Source organism: Sus scrofa, chromosome 1 (genome assembly GCF_000003025.6).
Source record: "Sus scrofa isolate TJ Tabasco breed Duroc chromosome 1, Sscrofa11.1, whole genome shotgun sequence".
NCBI classification, from domain to species: Eukaryota; Metazoa; Chordata; class Mammalia; order Artiodactyla; family Suidae; genus Sus; species Sus scrofa.
The window spans coordinates 111599887-111617580 of record NC_010443.5 but is presented as its reverse complement, the minus strand read 5'-3'; the positions used below and the strand labels follow the sequence as shown (position 1 = coordinate 111617580).

Genomic DNA, 17694 nt, shown 5'->3' with positions numbered 1-17694 from the left:
TTTAAGAATTCACAGAGTGAAAAGTGTCTTCTCCAGACTGATTATGACCTTTGTTTAATAAAAGGAAGAGTCTTTTCAACCTCTGGAGAGTTAATTCTTGAGTAAGAGAGCAGAGTGACTAAGTCTACAAGGTCACATGCAAACAGCAGACAGACTGGCCTAGAGAAAATCAGGAGTCCCAAAGTAACAGAAAGGGCCAAGGGCAATGCTCTGAGGCAGAGGCAATGAACGGACTGACAAAGAAGGTATTGTAAATTCTCACATGTATTTGAAAGATCCAAAGACAGAAAGTTAGAATTTTGGGGTATAAAAACAAACATCTATTTTTGTATTTATATACTTCATTTTTAAGTGAATTCATACCAATATGCTTGTCAGTTATCTTAACTGCAGCATTTATACCCTTAGCTCTGATTTTCAGAGTAGCCAACGTCAATGCAAAAAACCAGCTGCTTGCTGATAATGAAACTGTTCCCAGGATGCTTATTTCAGCATTATATATAATATCAAGAAATAAAAGGGAGGAGTGCCCATTGTGGCTCAGCAGTAACAAACCCGACTTGTATCCATGAGGTTGTGGGTTCAATCCCTGGCCTTGCTCAGTGGGTTAAGGATCCAGTGTTGCCGTGAGCTGTGTTGTAGGTCGTACATGCAGCTTGGATCCTGCATTGCTGTGGCTGTGGCGTAGGCTGGCAGCTGTAGCTCCGATTTGACCCCTAGTCTGGGAACTTCCATATGCCACAGGTGCAGCCCTAAAAAGACGACAACGACAAAGAAAAAGAAAGCTAGAAAGAAAAGGGGAAAATGTTGAATGAGGGACTGATTAAATAAATATTTTTGTCCATAGAATGGGATACTATACAGACATTTTAAATGATGGTAAAAGGTATTAAATGACATGGAAAAATGTTCATGCTATACAGTCAAGTAAAAAGTAAGCTGCAAAATGGTATGCCCAGTCTAACCTGCTCATCTGTAAGAAAATATGTAGGTGCCTTTATACCAAAATTTTAATAGCAATCATCTCAGTGATAGGATTATAGATAATTTCAAGTTTTCTTCTTTTTGATTATCTATAGTTTCCAAATTCATCCTAATGAGCACTAAAAGGCTATTTTTAAATATATACACCATGAACGACATAGAATCATCCATCTAGACTCAACTAGTGACTTCACCTCATGCAATCGCTGGCATGATGCTAAATACTTTAGTTAGAACAGAACATAATGTGCATGATAGCAACTGTATGTATATTATTCTCTTTGGTTTCCAAAACACCCTAACACAAAGCATCTTATTTAAAATCCTCACAACAGCCCCATGGGGTGAGTTCTTTCTCTTCCTGGTTTACAGACGGGAGGCTGAAGCTCAGAGAGATGGAGGCCCAGCTCCGCCACTGTTAGTGTGGAAGCCTCTGCCCTCCCGGGGTCTCAGTGACCATGTCTGCATGAGGAAGGGAATGACCTCCAGTTCTGCTTCCACAAACACTAACATGTAAAATCCAGCTTTAACTTACACTTAGCTTCAGTTAGTTATGGGCAGGATAGATATATTCACAGACTCATTAAAGCTGAGAGGCTACTTTAGCAGATGTGTCTGGGCACTTGTTCACATGTGTGCTCTGTGTGTGTGCGTCTCCCTCAATATTCTATGGCTCTAACTTTCTATTAGGAGAACCACTTGTATTTTCCCTTTATACTTCACTTTCTTACCCAAATCTGAAAATGCTGGAGAACAAAATACAATTACATCCTTAACCTACTATTTCCTGAAACCAATTCTAACTCTTATATTTCCTGAAACCAATCTGGGGCTGCTGACCTGAACACACTCCAAGAACACTGACCTGTGAAAAATCACTCTCCCTTGCAAACAAATGCAAAGCTGTGTTTGTGTCAGAATGTGGGCCTGAACTCACTGAAGCTAGAATCATATGAGACACTTACTAAAAACACAGTGACCTGGGACCTAGCTGAGATCTGATTAAGGTCTCTTGTGGGCTTTGGACCTGGGAAGCAGCATTTCGGCCAATTGCCAATAGAGAGAGTCACTTATAGACATGGAGATGCATGGGTGGGGACTGGAAAGGTCCTTGGACATCTGCTGGGTGAAAGGCTATTAAGTCGCTTCTACTAACTGCTTCCTTGGGATGCAGGGTCAACTATAATTTTAGGGAAAGAAATGCTTAGCCTTGTTCAAATAACCCAGGTAAGAAATAACACCTGAGAAGAGCTCATTCCACAACCTTCAGGGCCGTCTCATGCTCTTAATCAATGAAACCTCTCTTAGCAGTCAAACAATGAACCTTTCTGTTCATAGCAGCTAAGTCCAGCCAACAGAATGGGAATTCAATCCCATTATTGGAAATCCCCATAAAGAGCCTGGGTGGCTAACCTGAAACTCACCTAAGAGGCAGCAACAACTACAGTCTGAAGAAAGCTAAGTATATTTTACCTAAATTATTTCCCAAGCAAACAGCCTGCTGTGATGCAGCATTCAGCATGCTGAGACCCTTACCAGGGAAGGATCTGATGCCTTACACAAATGCTAATGCCAGCAGCTACAAAGAGATGAAATGGAGGCTATTTCCACCAGTGGAAGCCCCCTCCTCCAACAGTCTCACTACATCAGCTGTTTCTCCCCCACCACTGCCTGCAAGTTTCAAACCGAACTGCAAAGAGGACAAAAATCATAAGGCCCAGGATCAACTGCCCAGTCAAAGCCACTTCAGGCATGTCCTATGGTGGAACCCCAGAATGCACAATCTGCCAGTGGGATTTCACCATCTTATCTTCAGAACACCACTGCTTCCTCTCGACCTGCTCTTCTAATTGGTGAGACTGCTTATTCCTGCAGAAAACAGTTTAGTACAGGTCGAAGCCGCAGGGGTCATCCGGTTACTCACCACTCCTGCCAAGGATGCAGCTGAAGGATGAGGGGTGAACACTCAGCTCCCTATGTCAGCACAATCACCCTCAGCACAGGCACAGCGAGGGCCAGGACAACAGGAAAGCTCCACATTTAACAAAGGTGAAGTAGGCGCGGGCACCCACCCGCCAGACGAGGCTCTGCCCCCCTGAATTCGCACTTTCCTATCTCATGTTCCAGACCCAAGGGAAGTGTCGGCTGAGGGGAAGAGCCAAGGGTCACAAAGAAAACTGTGTGGATGGAGCAAAAGCATAAGGATAAAACCCCACAAACCTCAAAAAAATCTTCTTTCCCATCCCATTCCTCTTGGTTTGATATGGATGGTCACAAAGTCACCTGAGCAAAGCCCCACGTTGGCAAATAGTGATGTGGATGAGGAATCCCACTGGACGTGGGTGAGAACACAGTAAATTCTGTGATGGGGGTAGATTTTTTTAAAAATATATCTTTTCAATACTTATAGAAATTAAAATGTTCAAGACTGGTGAGGAATTCCAATGCAAATTTATTTGGCTCCTGACAGGAAACAGCATAGAAGTTTTTAAGCGTTTATTCTGTGAGTGAAAATAGCCAGCTCACCTTATCAGCTAAGGACCAAAAATGCTTCCCACACTCTGAAATGCTTCAGAACTGAGGCACCTGAAGAATCAGTCCCTGTTCTAAGTGCCAGTCACCTGAAGCAGGAGCTCTGTCAAGTGACACCACAGGAAGGCACCCCTGACATCAGGGTTCAAGCAGAAACCTCTGAGGTGGTGGATCCCTTAAACCATCAGCTGTATTTCTAAAACAAAGAACACTTACAGTCTAAAATAATGGCTGAATCCAAACCCACAAAATCAGCCTCCTGGAGTTTCCTCCTCCTCTCTGCGGGTGGAAACCCCAAGTCAGCTCCACATCTGGCATTCCATGGAAAATGTGTATCTTTGTTGTCCATGGCAAGGAACCAAGAGGCCATTCTGAACAGGATGCTGACTCATACCTGCCAAGACACACTGACTGCACAGAGAAAATAGATTTCATTTTGTTTGATAAAGCGCTCAGGAGGCCCTCAGGGCAAGGCTGACTGGTTAGAAAATAAAGGAAAACTGCCCAGATCCACTTCTTATCTAGATCACGGGAAAAGGTAGGACTCGGCTTAGATTACTGGGCATATCAATATCAAACTTCAGAAATCATCTTTGCAACAAGGTCAAAGGCAGGCCACAGAGGGAGAATGCCACAGATCCATGGGGTTTATTTTAATAGTATAACCTGTTCACTGAGTACCTACTACGTGCCAGGCACTTTATGAGGTGCTATGTACAAAACTCACATGCAACTGTCACCGCATCCATGTGCAGTGGGGGTTACTGTCACTCTAATTGTACTGATGAGGAAACCAATGCTCATAGCAGGTAGGGACTCCCCCAGGGTCACACAAGCAAGTCATTTGCAGAGCTGGGATTCAAACCAAGACGAATGACCTGTGTTGGGCTATTCTGCCTCCTGTTACAGGACAGCCCCAAAGGTTATGGCTTCAATGCCCTGAAGGACATTAATGGCCTGGTATCCAGCCCAACAATCTTCTTCCAACATTGTTTTCTCAGTGCCTATTAACACCTAGTCTCCCAAACTTCCCTTTGAACTAGCCTTATCTCAATGAGTTAAATAAATGACACGTGTTGATCCTATATCTATATGAGTCATGCCTGTACCTTTTTGAAATTATACTTTGGTACCTCTTTATACCACTCCTCCATCTAGCTGCTCAAAAATGATTTGAAACAGTAATGTGTCCATTTGCCTACAAAACTGGCCTTACTATTTAGTACATACAAATGTACACATGTTTAATAACCTAAAGATAACAACTGGCCACCCAGTAACAGGCCAAGGCCACTGAAGTGATAACCCAGCTGAGGTTTTTTCAAGAGAAAGAGCTGAAAGACTTTCTGGAATAGCCATTCATAGCTTGGTGGGAGACAAGAAGTCCCTCCCCACATCTAAAATGCCAATAAGAATGATTTTAGGGACAGAGAAGCATGTACATGCACTGAGCATGCACACACACACACAACACTCACCCCATTGCCCAAAGTATCCTTCCCACCATCTGCCACAGGGCTGCCTGTCCTGATTCAGGGAAAGCATAGCTCAGTGCCTAAGAAGAGGGTTTGGCCCAGAAATCAGATTTCTTCTATTTCCACTCTGCTCTGGTCTCACTCCAGCTGAGTGCCTTAGAATTCAGTACCTTGTCTTTGATAATTCCATTGGAACCTTTAATAAGCTAGAACCTTGTCTGCCTTCCATGCATAATTATATTTCTGAAATACCCTACAGGACCAGCAGGAAAACACGGAGAGATCCAAATCAAATGAAATTGCAAATGAAGGATTACGCATATAATGCAAGCACCACTTTGTGCCCTGTTGCTCTATCAGCCTCCTGAGTTAGAAAGTAAAATATCTGAACAGATGCAAGAAAAACCGACACACCCACCCAAAGCTCAGCTGACAGAGAAGAAATTACTATTTATTGTCTAGCACTGCCGACACCAGATAACAATGTGGTGACTTCCATGGTTCCTGGGCGGACCCAGTGTTTGGATTTCCTCAGGGAAAAGAGGTAACTGTTTTTACAAAAAAGGAAGAGCTGAGAGGCCGGCAACAATAGCCTGGGCCTACATTAATGGTGGCTGAGGAGAAGGGAGTGGGATGGACTGGGAGTTTGGGGTTAGTAGATGTGAACTATTACATTTAGAACTGATATGCCATGAGGTCCTGCTGTATAGAACAGGGAACTGTGTCCAATCACTTGTGATGGAGCATGATAGAAGATAATGTGAGAAAAAGAATGTATACATATGTATAACTGGATCCCTTTGCTGTACAGCGGAAATTGACAGAACATTATAAATCAACTATAATTTATTTATTTATTTATTTTTGTCTTTTTAGGGCCATACCCACGGCATATAGAGGTTCCCAGGCTAGGGGTCGAATCAGAGCTGTAGCTGCTGGCCACAGCCACAGCCACGCCAGATCCTCAACCCACTGAGCGAGGCCAGGGACTGAACCTGCACCCTCATGGATCCTAGTCAGATTCGTTAACCACTGAGCCTCGATGGGAACTCCTCAACTATAATTTAAATTAAAAAAAAAGAAAGAAAGAAAAGCAATTGGACAATTAAAAAAAAAAAGAACAGAAAAGAAAGGCACCAGGGACTGGCTTCTTGGGTCGAGTCTGGCATCTCCACACCCACAAAGACAATGATCATTTTGAAGAAAATCTCTGCTCAGAGTAAAGTTGGCTGTGACTCAGCACTGGCCCCTGTTTGTTCCTGTTGGCAGTGCTGTAAGATGAGAACTTGGTCTCAGGTAAACTTGCACAAGAAAGGGAAAGACCTCATCTACAGGAAGGTTCTGTTCCCTCATGTTCCTTGCCAGGAGCGGGGGAAGGCTCTGGGCTACATGAGTCACAAAGACCTTTCCCACAAGCCTGCTTCCACTCAGACCTGTGGGTTCTTATTGGTCCCTCACCTCTCAGGCTCCTTCTATGGGAGGGAAGCTACTTTTCAGAGCCAGTCTGCACTGTTGAAGAGAATCCATTCCTAATCACTGTCCTTACTAAATGAATATACACCTCCAGGTATGCTGTACCGCCTCAGCCTCTACACAGAGTAAAACATGAGCCACTACAGCTACCAACCCACAGCACCCGGTGAGTGGAGCTCAGTGAGGCACTCTGTGCTCTAGGAAAACTGGAAGAACAGGCCTCCAGATAGTCGAGATATTTTCGGGAGAAGGTATTATGTGCCCAATTCTTGCATCTCCTCATATCTAGAAAAACACTAAAATCCTTCACGGTGATGTCTGCTCCTTGTGACTGGTAGTAACCTTCAGGAGATCAGCAACAAACTTTTATAAAATGTGTGTGCTGCATGCACCTTTATCGTATCCTGAAATTCCCCCTTTTCCTCCCTGGGTGGTATTTCAGCCCAGTCTGTAGTTAAGGACAAAAAACGTCATAGTCATCTATAAATGTAGTCACCTCCAAGGAGAAGAGCTGGTGAGTCCTGCAGGCTGTGAAAACTCAGGATGCTGGCCCTGCTAGTGGAGGTGCTTATCAAAAGAATGAGTTCAGGGAGCCCAGGCCTCTTCTGTGCCTGCTACCTGTCCTTTGTTGCAAAAACCCTATATATCCTAGCTCCCCCCTCACCGCCTTGGAGCAGTTTCTCAGGCTACCTGAGATGCTGTCTCCCGGCTTAAGTCCTAATTTTGCCCCAAATAGAACTTAACTTCCAACTTTCAGGTTGTGTATTTTTTAGTCAACAAACCAAAAGTACACACCCTGGCTTGCGTGTGCTGTCTCTTGATCATGCTGGAAATCTTAAGCAGCCCCAGTGAAAAAGTGTTAAGAAAAAAGTGTAAAAACTTGCTACAGTTAGGCTTCTATACTTGTGCTTATAAGAAGTGGGGGAAAATCACCGGCTTTTGCAACCCTTCCGGAGAACACAAATACTGCTAAAATCAAAACTGGCAATAATAATAGGGCAACTCATTACCCTCCCCTTCCAGAGAGAGAGACCAAAGCTGTACCAGTTTATTGGCACTTACACTAACTCTGGGGTTGTGCTGCTTCTAATTACAATCTATTTTATGTAGTCTAGATTCATCCTTTTCTAATTTAGCTGACTTTCCTTTCTAGTTATTTGGACCCATATGGTAAACCATTCACAGCTGTGTTGTACACTCCGCAGTATATATTTAACCCAAGGCCAATCTAGACCAAGAGACTCCTACAGATTTAAGTCTCAGAAACCTCTTGTTAATTAAGCAATATTACTACTTTTGCACAGCTTTATTCAGTGTCTAACTAGACGTTAATTAAGGTAAGCAATTGCAGAGTTTACCTCAAGCCAGCGTATACCCCCAAATAATCATGCATTTGGCTTAGGTGACAAGCTCAGGGAATAATGAGATCCCTTCAAACAGGGAACAAAGCAGACTTATGGGCAGGAGCTACATTCCCTTTGGAAAAAGGATCAAAGCTCACTAGGGGACTGTAAGTCTCTGTGGATGTGGTCCAGACTCAATCCGTCTTTTGCTGCCGTATCTCGCCAGCCATGGGTCCCCACTGTGCACCCACCTGTCTGCTCTGGTATGGGTCTACACTTGGATTACTCTTTGGGTTAAATCTGCACCTTCTCACACAACGCCTAGGGGCCTGGGCATTAGGACAGTTAATGAAATGAAGTCCTTGCCCTCAAGGAGCTCACATTCTGGTGTGAAGAGACTAACCCACATGTAAATAACTGTAACACAATGTGACAAGAACTCTAAATGAGATGGCAAGTATTTTGAGACAGATCCAGGGATAACTGATTCTGTCTCCCTCTTAAAGAAAGCCTGGAGAAGAGGCTGTGTACTGGCTCCGGCAGAGATTGAGTAGAAACAGCCCAGATGTGAGAAGTGGGCTAACCCCCCCCTCCCCGCCTCCACCCCCTCCCTGCCCAGGAGGGGACTGCACACTCAAGAGCAAAGCCTCTGTTTGGAGCATCTGAATAACCTGGAGAGAGAGCTAGAAAGAGAATCTGCAATGAATGCGGAAAGGAGGCCCATTCAAAGAGGACAGGTGTCCTAGCAGCTCAGGGGAGAGAAGATGAGGGCAGAGGGGAAAAGTGGCTGTGGAGCCTTCTGACGAGCCTAGACAATACCGGCCTCCAGATCTCACCAGGCCTGCCCTGCCTTCCCAGCCTCTCCACTCCAGGCTCGCTCTGCCTCACGGTCCTTGTGTTTCACAGCAACCAAGGAACCCTCGGCCACAGGAGATCTGAACTCAGCCCCTCTTCCTGAGAGCACCCTGACAAAGGAAGGCTGGTGAGTATCCGGTGCAGCCAGTGTATAGCATGCTCCACACCCAGACACCCATGCACACGTGCGCACACACGTGCGCTTGGGCTACCCATCTGGGAGCAGGGCCCAGAGGGTTATCTTTTCACGGTCCTTTGGCTTTTGTTTGTGTCAGCATTTGAGGTTTGCCCTTTGTCGCCTTTGATCTCCAGGAAACCCCAATTAACTGGCATTGTGTTCTCCCAGGAAAGGCTTAAGGTGTGGCAAGGGCTTCTTAATTACACTTAAAGTGAAAGTCATTCTAAAAGGGAAGTTAAGATCTTAATTAGCTCATTTTTTTAAAAAATGAGCTAAAAAGATACAGGGGAAAGAGAAACAAAACAAAAAGGATGTGACTTTCTCAACTACAGCTGACCCTTGAACAGCTCAGGGTTAGAAGCACCAACCCCTCCCTACAGTCAGAACTCCACATATAACTTAAGTCAGCGCTCCATTATCCTCGTTCCACACCAGATTCAACCAACCTCTGATTGTGTGGTACTACAGTTCTTACTAACAAAAAATAACCGTGTATAAGATATTTTTACACACAGTCCAAACTCATGTTGTTTAAGAGTCAACTGTAATGACTTCATTTTTGGTCTTCATTTGGATTACTGCCTTCCATTATGAAGGTGATATGTATATTAAAATTATATAAAAACAGAAAAATTATATAAATATAAAAATAGAAAATAGAAAAATTCTAGAAAATTTGGAAAATACAGAATATACTGAAAGCACAAGTGAAGTATCAGTTACCCATAATTCTATTAAGAGTTAATTAATGCCTTCTTTAAAATTTTTGACATAAAAAATTGTTGTAATGTGATCATATTGTACATACTATTTTATGTCCATTTCCTATGCAAGTAACAAACTTTTTTTTTCCTTTTAGGGCCGCACCCATGGCATATAGAGGTTCCCAGGCTAGGGGTTGAATCGGAGCTATAGCTGCCGGCCTATGCCACAGTCACAGCAACACCAGATCCAAGCTGCATCTGCGACGTACACCACAGCTCACAGCAACATTGGATCCTTAACCCACTGAGCCCCACTGAGCGAGGCCAGGGATCGAACCCACATCCTCATGGACGCTAGTCTGGTCTTAACTGCTGAGCCACAATGGGAACTCCTGCAACTAATAAACTTAAGGTGAAATATGTTTAAATGACTGTTTCAAAATTGATTGTGGTGATGGTTGTACAAATCTGTGAATACACTAAAAAACCTGAATTGTGTACATCTTATATTTTATATACATTTTACATAGATGAAATACGGTAGGTAAAGTATATCTCAGTAACAATGTAAAAAATTGTTTATAAACTTTATTTTTTCACGTGTCTGTGACATTCTACAGACATTCTATGTAATACAAAAGGAGTTGCCATAATTTACTGAGTCACTCCCCAGCTAGGAGATGGATCTGGGTTTGTCACTCTCATGACCAATGCTGATTATAACATCTTTGGTACACTAAGCTCTGTATGGATATCATAGTCTGTCCTCTCAAGTTTCCTAGAAGGATTTAAGGTTCTAAATATACCAACAACCTAGAAACTATTTTAAAGGACCAATAGACTTAACTCAAGAAAATTTAGTTACTCTTTAAAATCACTAGGCACCAAGAATAAATAAGTATGTAAAAAGAGACCCTAACTGAGACTCACTGAACATTAAGTCTGAGAGAGAAACAGGGGACCAAAAGCTGGACTCATATTTACGACACGAATCCCACATCCATAGAATCACAGCTAGAAAATGTTCTCATGCCTGAAGAGAAAGAAGTCCAAGCCTGGCAGGTGGGAGGCATAACACTGAGGTGCTTAAGAACACAGCCCTGGAGCTCCACAGAGCCAGAGGTTCAAGCCCCACATGAACCACAGCCAAGCGACCTGGAGCATGTTAATCCTAAACTGCGTCCCTCATCAATCAGGGTGGACAGTATACTACATCAGAGGATTAATCTGCAATTCACCTGGGAAGAATATTCCTGAAGTGCCTCGTGCCATGCCAGCCCATAATGAGCAGCACTCAATAAGTAGCTGCAATCCCCAGAACGGGGATGCCAGCTGCACTTGACCGAAACGGAATGCAGGAATCCAGATCGTAGCCCTCCAGACAGTTCTGCTTAGAAACCACAGTATTCATCTACTAACTCAGAAAGGGCCTGAGGTGTTTTTATTACCATGGGACTCTCAGCTGTTACCAGAATTCTTTTGCGCAATCTTTACATTCCAGTGTGCTAAAAGCTTTCTCATGCAGGGATAAAAGCAGGCTTTGTTTCAAGCTTGCAAAAGGCACCATCTTTGTCAGATGAGGTAACTCTTCAACTTGGATTGTGTTTCCACAACAGCTTGTTGGGAAACCCCAGGAAGGGAGGCACATCCAAATAGCGAGACTGGGTGAGTTTTAAGAAAGTGGAGTGTGTGTGTGTGTGTGTGTGTGTGTGTGTGTGTGTGTGTGTGTGTGTGTGTGTGAAGGTAGCATATTTTGAGCACTGTCTTTATGCTGGGCACCAAGCTAAGTGTTTCATACTTCACAACGACCCTGTGAGGTGGGCACTTTGATTAGTTCTCCTCCCCTTTATACAAAGCAAGCTGAGGCTTTTAAGGAAGTAAATGTTCTCCCAGAGTCAAACAGCTAGTAAATTAGTGGAAAGGTAAGACTGGCACCCATGAAAACATGCTCTCATCCCCCAGGCTCGGCCAAGTAGAACTGACTGCAATGAGGTAAGTAGCCCTTCAGATTTCAGTTTCATTTTCTGATTACTGGCTTCCTGACTTCCCAACCTGGCCTTTGGCAACTATGGTCATTTAAAAGCACCAAAAATGATGGCTTTTTAAAGGTCTAGTGGGGATACTTCATTGTTCCCTCTCCAGTTGCCCGGGCAACCATGCCGGGTGGTGCCCACAGTGTCCTCATGGAAACAAAGGCTGTCTTTGAGCCTGATGATGCAAACCTCTTGTGTTCTGTTAGAACCACAAGACCTGAAGGATCTTTCTATGCTCATTCCTATTCCTGGAAACACAGTCGCCAGTTTCTCCAAGAGTTTTGGGAAAAGGAGAATGTGCGATTTGTCGTGCAAAATAAGACAATTCTGAAGGTGAAAGGGGAAACAATCACAAATATGCAGGCACAATGGGGGCATAGGGCACCCTCATTTAAGGCCCCCAGGTCACCCTGGTTGAGGCCCCCAGTCTAGCAGTGACCTGTATGTGAACTGTACACGGTGAAACAGTAAGTGAAAACATGCCACTGTCCTAATGTCCCACGGCTGGTAAACAGGGGATGAGCCAGCAGCTGCTCTGACCCCTAGATCATGTCTGCGTCTCAGTCTAGCCTCACATGAAAGGCAATGCTTTGACCAACAGGGGGAAAGAGGTGAATCACAAGCATCACCACAATAATTACAATGCTTCCAGGGATCCGGGGATGGGGCAACCCCAGAGATACATGCTTTGTTAACATAAGCCAAAAAAAGGTCTCAACACTGGCTTTTGTACATACAGAAAACAGCAGGATGACCTGAACAGGCCCTTGCTCAACTCTACCCAATTAAATGCTTTATCTGTTGTACTTCGGAGTGGAGGCTTTTATGCCTCCTGGTCCTCTCTTCCTCATCCTGGAACTCGAGGAAATCAAATCATTCTGACAGCTCTCGGAATTCGAGCTCCAGGCCTAAGGAGTAGTATAACGTGTAGAATTTTTTTTTTTTTTTAAGTCTGAATTTTTCGCTCATTAGGTCAGAGCAGTAAAACGTTCCCAGCATTGTTCCAACAAATGTGATGAAATTCAAGGGGATTCAGGACCAAAAAGAGGCCCTTAGGATCACCATGACCAACTTCTTCCTTAGAGAAGGGGCACCAAAGCAGGTCTCATGATGAATTGCCTTGCCCAAAGCACACAGCCGGGGAATCGGACCTCCTGGCTCTCAGTTAAGGCCTCTTTCCATCCCACTATGCTATTTGGTTAATTTAGTTTCTCATGTTTTAAATCTTCCTCTCTCCAAGGAGAGAAGGAAGGGAGGAAGAGAGGGAGAATGGAGGGAAGGATGGGTGGGAGAGGTGTGGGCTTCGTTAAAAGCTTGATGACAATATCAAATGACTAATGCACGAAGATTCAAGAAAGAGGCTAAAAATGCCTCAATCAGAGCTTGACAAGGAGAACAAATGTATGGCTTACCTTTGGTCTTGATGGCCGTCTCAATGTTCAGAGCATCTCGCTCAGCATCAAAGTTGGTGTATGCTTTGACGGACCCATATGCACTTGCGGGTGTGGAGTGCTGAGGTGAAAAGACAAACATGCTCAAATTACACGAGTTTAAAATCCTCTTGTTGAGGAGTTCCTGTCATGGCTCAGTGGTTAATGAATCTCACTAGCATCCATGAGGATGCAGGTTCAATCCCTGGCCTCATTCAGTGGGTTAAGGATCTGGGGTTTGCAGTAAGCTGTGGTGTAGGTTGCAGACGTCGCTTGGATCTGACGTTGCTGTGGCTGTGGCATAGGCCAGCGGCTACAGCTCCAATTTGACCCCTAACCTGGGAATCTCCATATGCTGCGGGTGCGGTCCTAAAAAGCAAAACAAATAAAAATAAAATAAAATGCTCTTGTTGAAATATCAATTCCTAAAATAGATTTTTTTTCCTATTGTTAATTTTAATAATTCACATCCTTCTTAGGCCAGGTAACTCAGTAAGTATGAACACACCATCACACAGAGGATACAAAACTTCCTTATTTCTAATGAGAATCCCTCTTCAAAGGCTCAGCTCGTTTAGGATATGGTGTATCTATTTCTACTTTTCATCTTACTTTCCATGCCAGCTCAAAAGCAGACAAGGCAAAGCTGGGCCCTTGAAACCAGCTATTTCTTTGGGGAAGGCTTTGATGAGCATGAAACTGGGCTGGCAACAATTTGAAACAAGCTGGAAATGTGGAAATGCCTGAATGACAAGTGTGTTTAGCCAAGTTTTTGCTACAGACACATAAATTTCCACTGGGCCGGTATCGCTGAGCTCACAGTTCTTTAAAAAGCAAATGTAAGAGCCTGTCTGCCTGTCTCTTAACTACCAGATAATCGAGGGAAGCATCCTCCTCCTCCATCCCCGCCTTGGGCCACCACCGAGGCACCAAGGCAGTCAGGCCACACAGCCCACATCCTCAGCCAAGTTCTGGCTCCTTGTTCTCGTCTCTGTCCCTCCCCTGTGCTGTCTTTAACATGATTCCCTCTGGCTGCCGCTCTTCCTAGTTATGTCGTGCGTCCGACCCACCCTGTGGGGCCTTTTAAACCATGGCTTTTTAAACCATGGCTTCTTCCTTTCCAATGCTTTTCTTTTTCGGGAGGGGGGGGGAGGGCGGCGGCATGCCATGGCATGTGGAAATTCCCGGGCCAGGGATCAACTCGCACCACAGCAGCAACCCAAGCCACTGCAGTGACTATGACAGATCCTTAACCTGCTTCACCCTAAGAGAACTCCTCCAGCACTTTTCAAAGCTCATTATGCTTCCAGATCTAATGGACCCACCCACCTCAGACTGAGGTAAGGACAAGAGCGTGCTTCCCCATGAGTTCTCCTTTTCCAAAGCGTTCCTTTCTCCCACCTACCCCCCCCCATCCTTTTTTGGCCTCGTATGCAGCATGTAGAAGTTCCAAGGATCAAACATGCAAACACAACAGCAACCTGACCTGAGCCACAACACCAGATCTTTAACCCACTGTGCCACCAGGGAACTCCTTCCCTCCTTTGAAATGCTCCTACAGCTTTCCTCCTCACTGCTATCCAGTCCCAAAGCAAAGGACAGACAAAACAGGATTCACCATGTGCTTTAGGTTGGCTGATGGCAGGTGGAGCTATCCACCACTGCCTCTACCTTCCATGTCAAGGTTTCCCAGCACTGCCTCCCCCCAGGACATACTGCCCATCATAGATTATGACCTTGCCTAGGCTCAGTTTCTGGGAAGAGTCAGAGCCTGAGTTGCCCTGACTTACCTCTGCACCCACAGACATCACGTTATGAGGCACTTCAGCATTTATCAGCAGTGAGGTTGTATAGTGAAACAACTAAGATGCCATCCTCTGAAACACCTCCCAGGATAAGCCACAAATGTAATTTCAAGACTGGACAAAACGTTTCCAAATATACTTGGTGACTACTTTGGCCAAACAGTCAATCTAGTTAATATTTATAACTCTGAAGCTCAGTGGATTATCAAGGTGTTTTCCATATAATTTCACTACTTAAACTTTCCAGTAAGAGTAACTCAATGACAATGGAGAACACATTCAAGAAAAGGACAAGCGTTATCCTGAAATACTTGCTATATTTGCTACGGTGGCTGCAAAAGGAGGATGGAAGTTTAAGGGAACACATTTTCCTATTTGTTAACAATGCCTCAGTTTTTTATACAGGCAGGCAGTCCGGTCAGCATGGAGCCACACCACATATGGCTGCATTTACCAGATGCCTCATTCCAAAAACAAAAGTGAGTAGGGAAAAGTTTTGCATAATTTTATAGTACTCTGGAAATAAAATTAAATGGACAACTGAACCTATTATCTATGAAGTCTATTTGTCTGAAATTCAAATGATGTCCCTCTTTCCTCAAAGTATGGGGGAATATATGACATTTTCTATAATCCATCTCTGCACACTGAGGAATGCATACTAGAGTAACTTCAAAGGCCGCATAAAAAGCCCTCTTATAAAACCTGATGCTAAAAATGATCTAATGATCTGATCTATTAAGAAAAAATTTATTGCGCTCTTGGATTTGTTGAGATTTCAACATGTAGCTTGTACGGTTGCCGACAACATGTGCATAAGTTCCAAGAAGAAAGATGAAAACAATGTCGGCTTTATACATCCATACAACCTGTGCTCACACCAACGTCATGTCATGCATCTTAAGGTTTTAAGGGCAAGCACCAGAGACAGAGGATTCTGCATCATATAACCTAAGCTGCTGTCAACCCTCTTGAGTGCTTCTTTGTATTTTAATTTCAGGGAGAGCATATTTTGAAGTATCTGCAAGATACGCCTACAGACCAGTGTCACTGCTGGGTTTCTGTAAAAGCCAGTTCTGCCAAGGTGACCTGAAAGATGTGTGGTATTATTAGATATTTTACATAATTCATAATTTACATTCTACTTGACTCTAAAAGCATTTGCAATGACTTGTAAATTTAAAACAAAATAGCAAATATCTGAGTTTCCAGGTTCCTGTGAGAGACAATCAAATATAATTCTAAGCTCCCTGAGAGCCACAGCAAAAAGGGGAACCTGAAAACAGTAATACATTTATTATTTAGTTCCCTAGGGGCCTAGTGCCTAAGGATCTGGTGTTGTCAGTGCTATGGTGTGGTTTGATCCCTGCCTTGGGAACTTCCACATGCCACAAGCATGGCCTAAAAAATAAATAACACTTAAAAAATTTTTAAAAATCTACTTCTTTGGGAGAAAAGCTTTCCAAGGTGCTAAATTTTAAAGCGTCCTTGTCTGGAATAACTCCCTGGACACCATAAGAAGTTCAAAACATGCAGGATCATTTTCATTATGACTGTAACTTATGCCCATTTTTAATAAAATCCCAGAGCTTGACATTAAAAGTCATGTATCATCCTAACAATTACTACCACTGACATGTTACATACATAGCAGGATAAAATTCCAGCCACCTCAGGGTCACTAGGATCTGTCCCATTTTAACGTGAGGTCAGGATGGTTTCTAGGGCCATCACGTCAAATGGAACTACTAGGAACCGCTGAAGTAATGCGGAAGCCAGGGAAGCAAGAAGGCAAATGATTGTCTGAATATTGTCCTGCTTTTCCTTAGATGTACAAGGAAAGGAGGGAGTACAGTTACCCAGAGACACGCCCCATTTATGGAACTTACACAAAATGGAAATGATATACTTACATCCCCCTCCAAGCTGAGCTTGCACAGAATTTCATGAACGGTAGACATTGTCAAAGAAACTAGAAAAAAAAGAAAACAACAAAGTCTTTAGTATGAAAAGGTTTTCCTTTCCCCCAAAGCACAGTGATTCACGACACTAATCGCTACTTCTTGGGCCATTTCATCTGAGGATATTAGAGTAGTTTTTGCAAATAGATGCAATTCCCAGCTGATGATTGGGAAAACTAAAGTTGGGTGACGGTCTGCCTTAGGTTTGGGATAGACCACAGAACAAGTCGGACTTGCTCTTGCTCTGTCTAAAAAGAACATGGAGAGTCTGACTTGCAAAGACCAAAAACAAAATGCTCCCCAAGACCAGTGCCACTGGTTCAAATAGGCTAAGACGCATCTTCCAGCTCTTGTAGAAAGTGATAATCTTGTCAAACCTGCCATTTCTTCCATACTTTCCACCAGTGATTTAATATATTCAAAAAGGTCTAAAAACTATGGGTGTGAAGTGAAGTCAACAGCATTTTCACGCTGGCTCATTCCTAAATGGAAACTTTATTACTATCCATAATGATTTTCTTAGCTCACTGACGCTTAGAAGATATTAAACTGTTTATGAGAAAGACAATGGGCTGATTTTCTGACATTCACTCCCTCCGTAAAAGATGGACCCTTGTATTTAAGATTCAAAACGGATGAAATGAAGTCATCTTCCAATTAATACACTTAATCAGCCAGTGACACCATAGCCTGATGAACTGGCTTTTCAGCTTTGCAATTGCACAGTTCTCGGAATTGATACACCAACCCTTGCCAATATAAAGTGCTCCATTGGCAGGAAATACTTCAACAGAGACAAGACAGGTCATTCAGCAGCAGTATCCCCAAAATAAGGAAAATAGAGGAGAGCTGCATCCTCCAGCAGTGGTAATGACGTCTGAATTGCAGCAACTCCTACTTTGGTCTCCTTTTGCTTCATAT

General features: G+C 43.7%; 1 protein-coding gene across 3 annotated transcripts in view; it reads right to left on the bottom strand.

The window, feature by feature from the left end:
• Nucleotides 1-17694, bottom strand: part of ANXA2 (annexin A2) — a 46344-nt gene that overhangs the window by 17484 nt on the left and 11166 nt on the right. For all 3 annotated transcript variants that reach the window (XM_005659537.2, NM_001005726.1, XM_013992912.2), the window contains 2 exon segments: nt 16726-16784; nt 12990-13089 (listed from right to left, as the gene is read on the bottom strand). In XM_005659537.2, the coding sequence (XP_005659594.1) occupies nt 12990-13089; nt 16726-16773 (148 nt within the window). In that variant the 5' untranslated portion in view covers nt 16774-16784.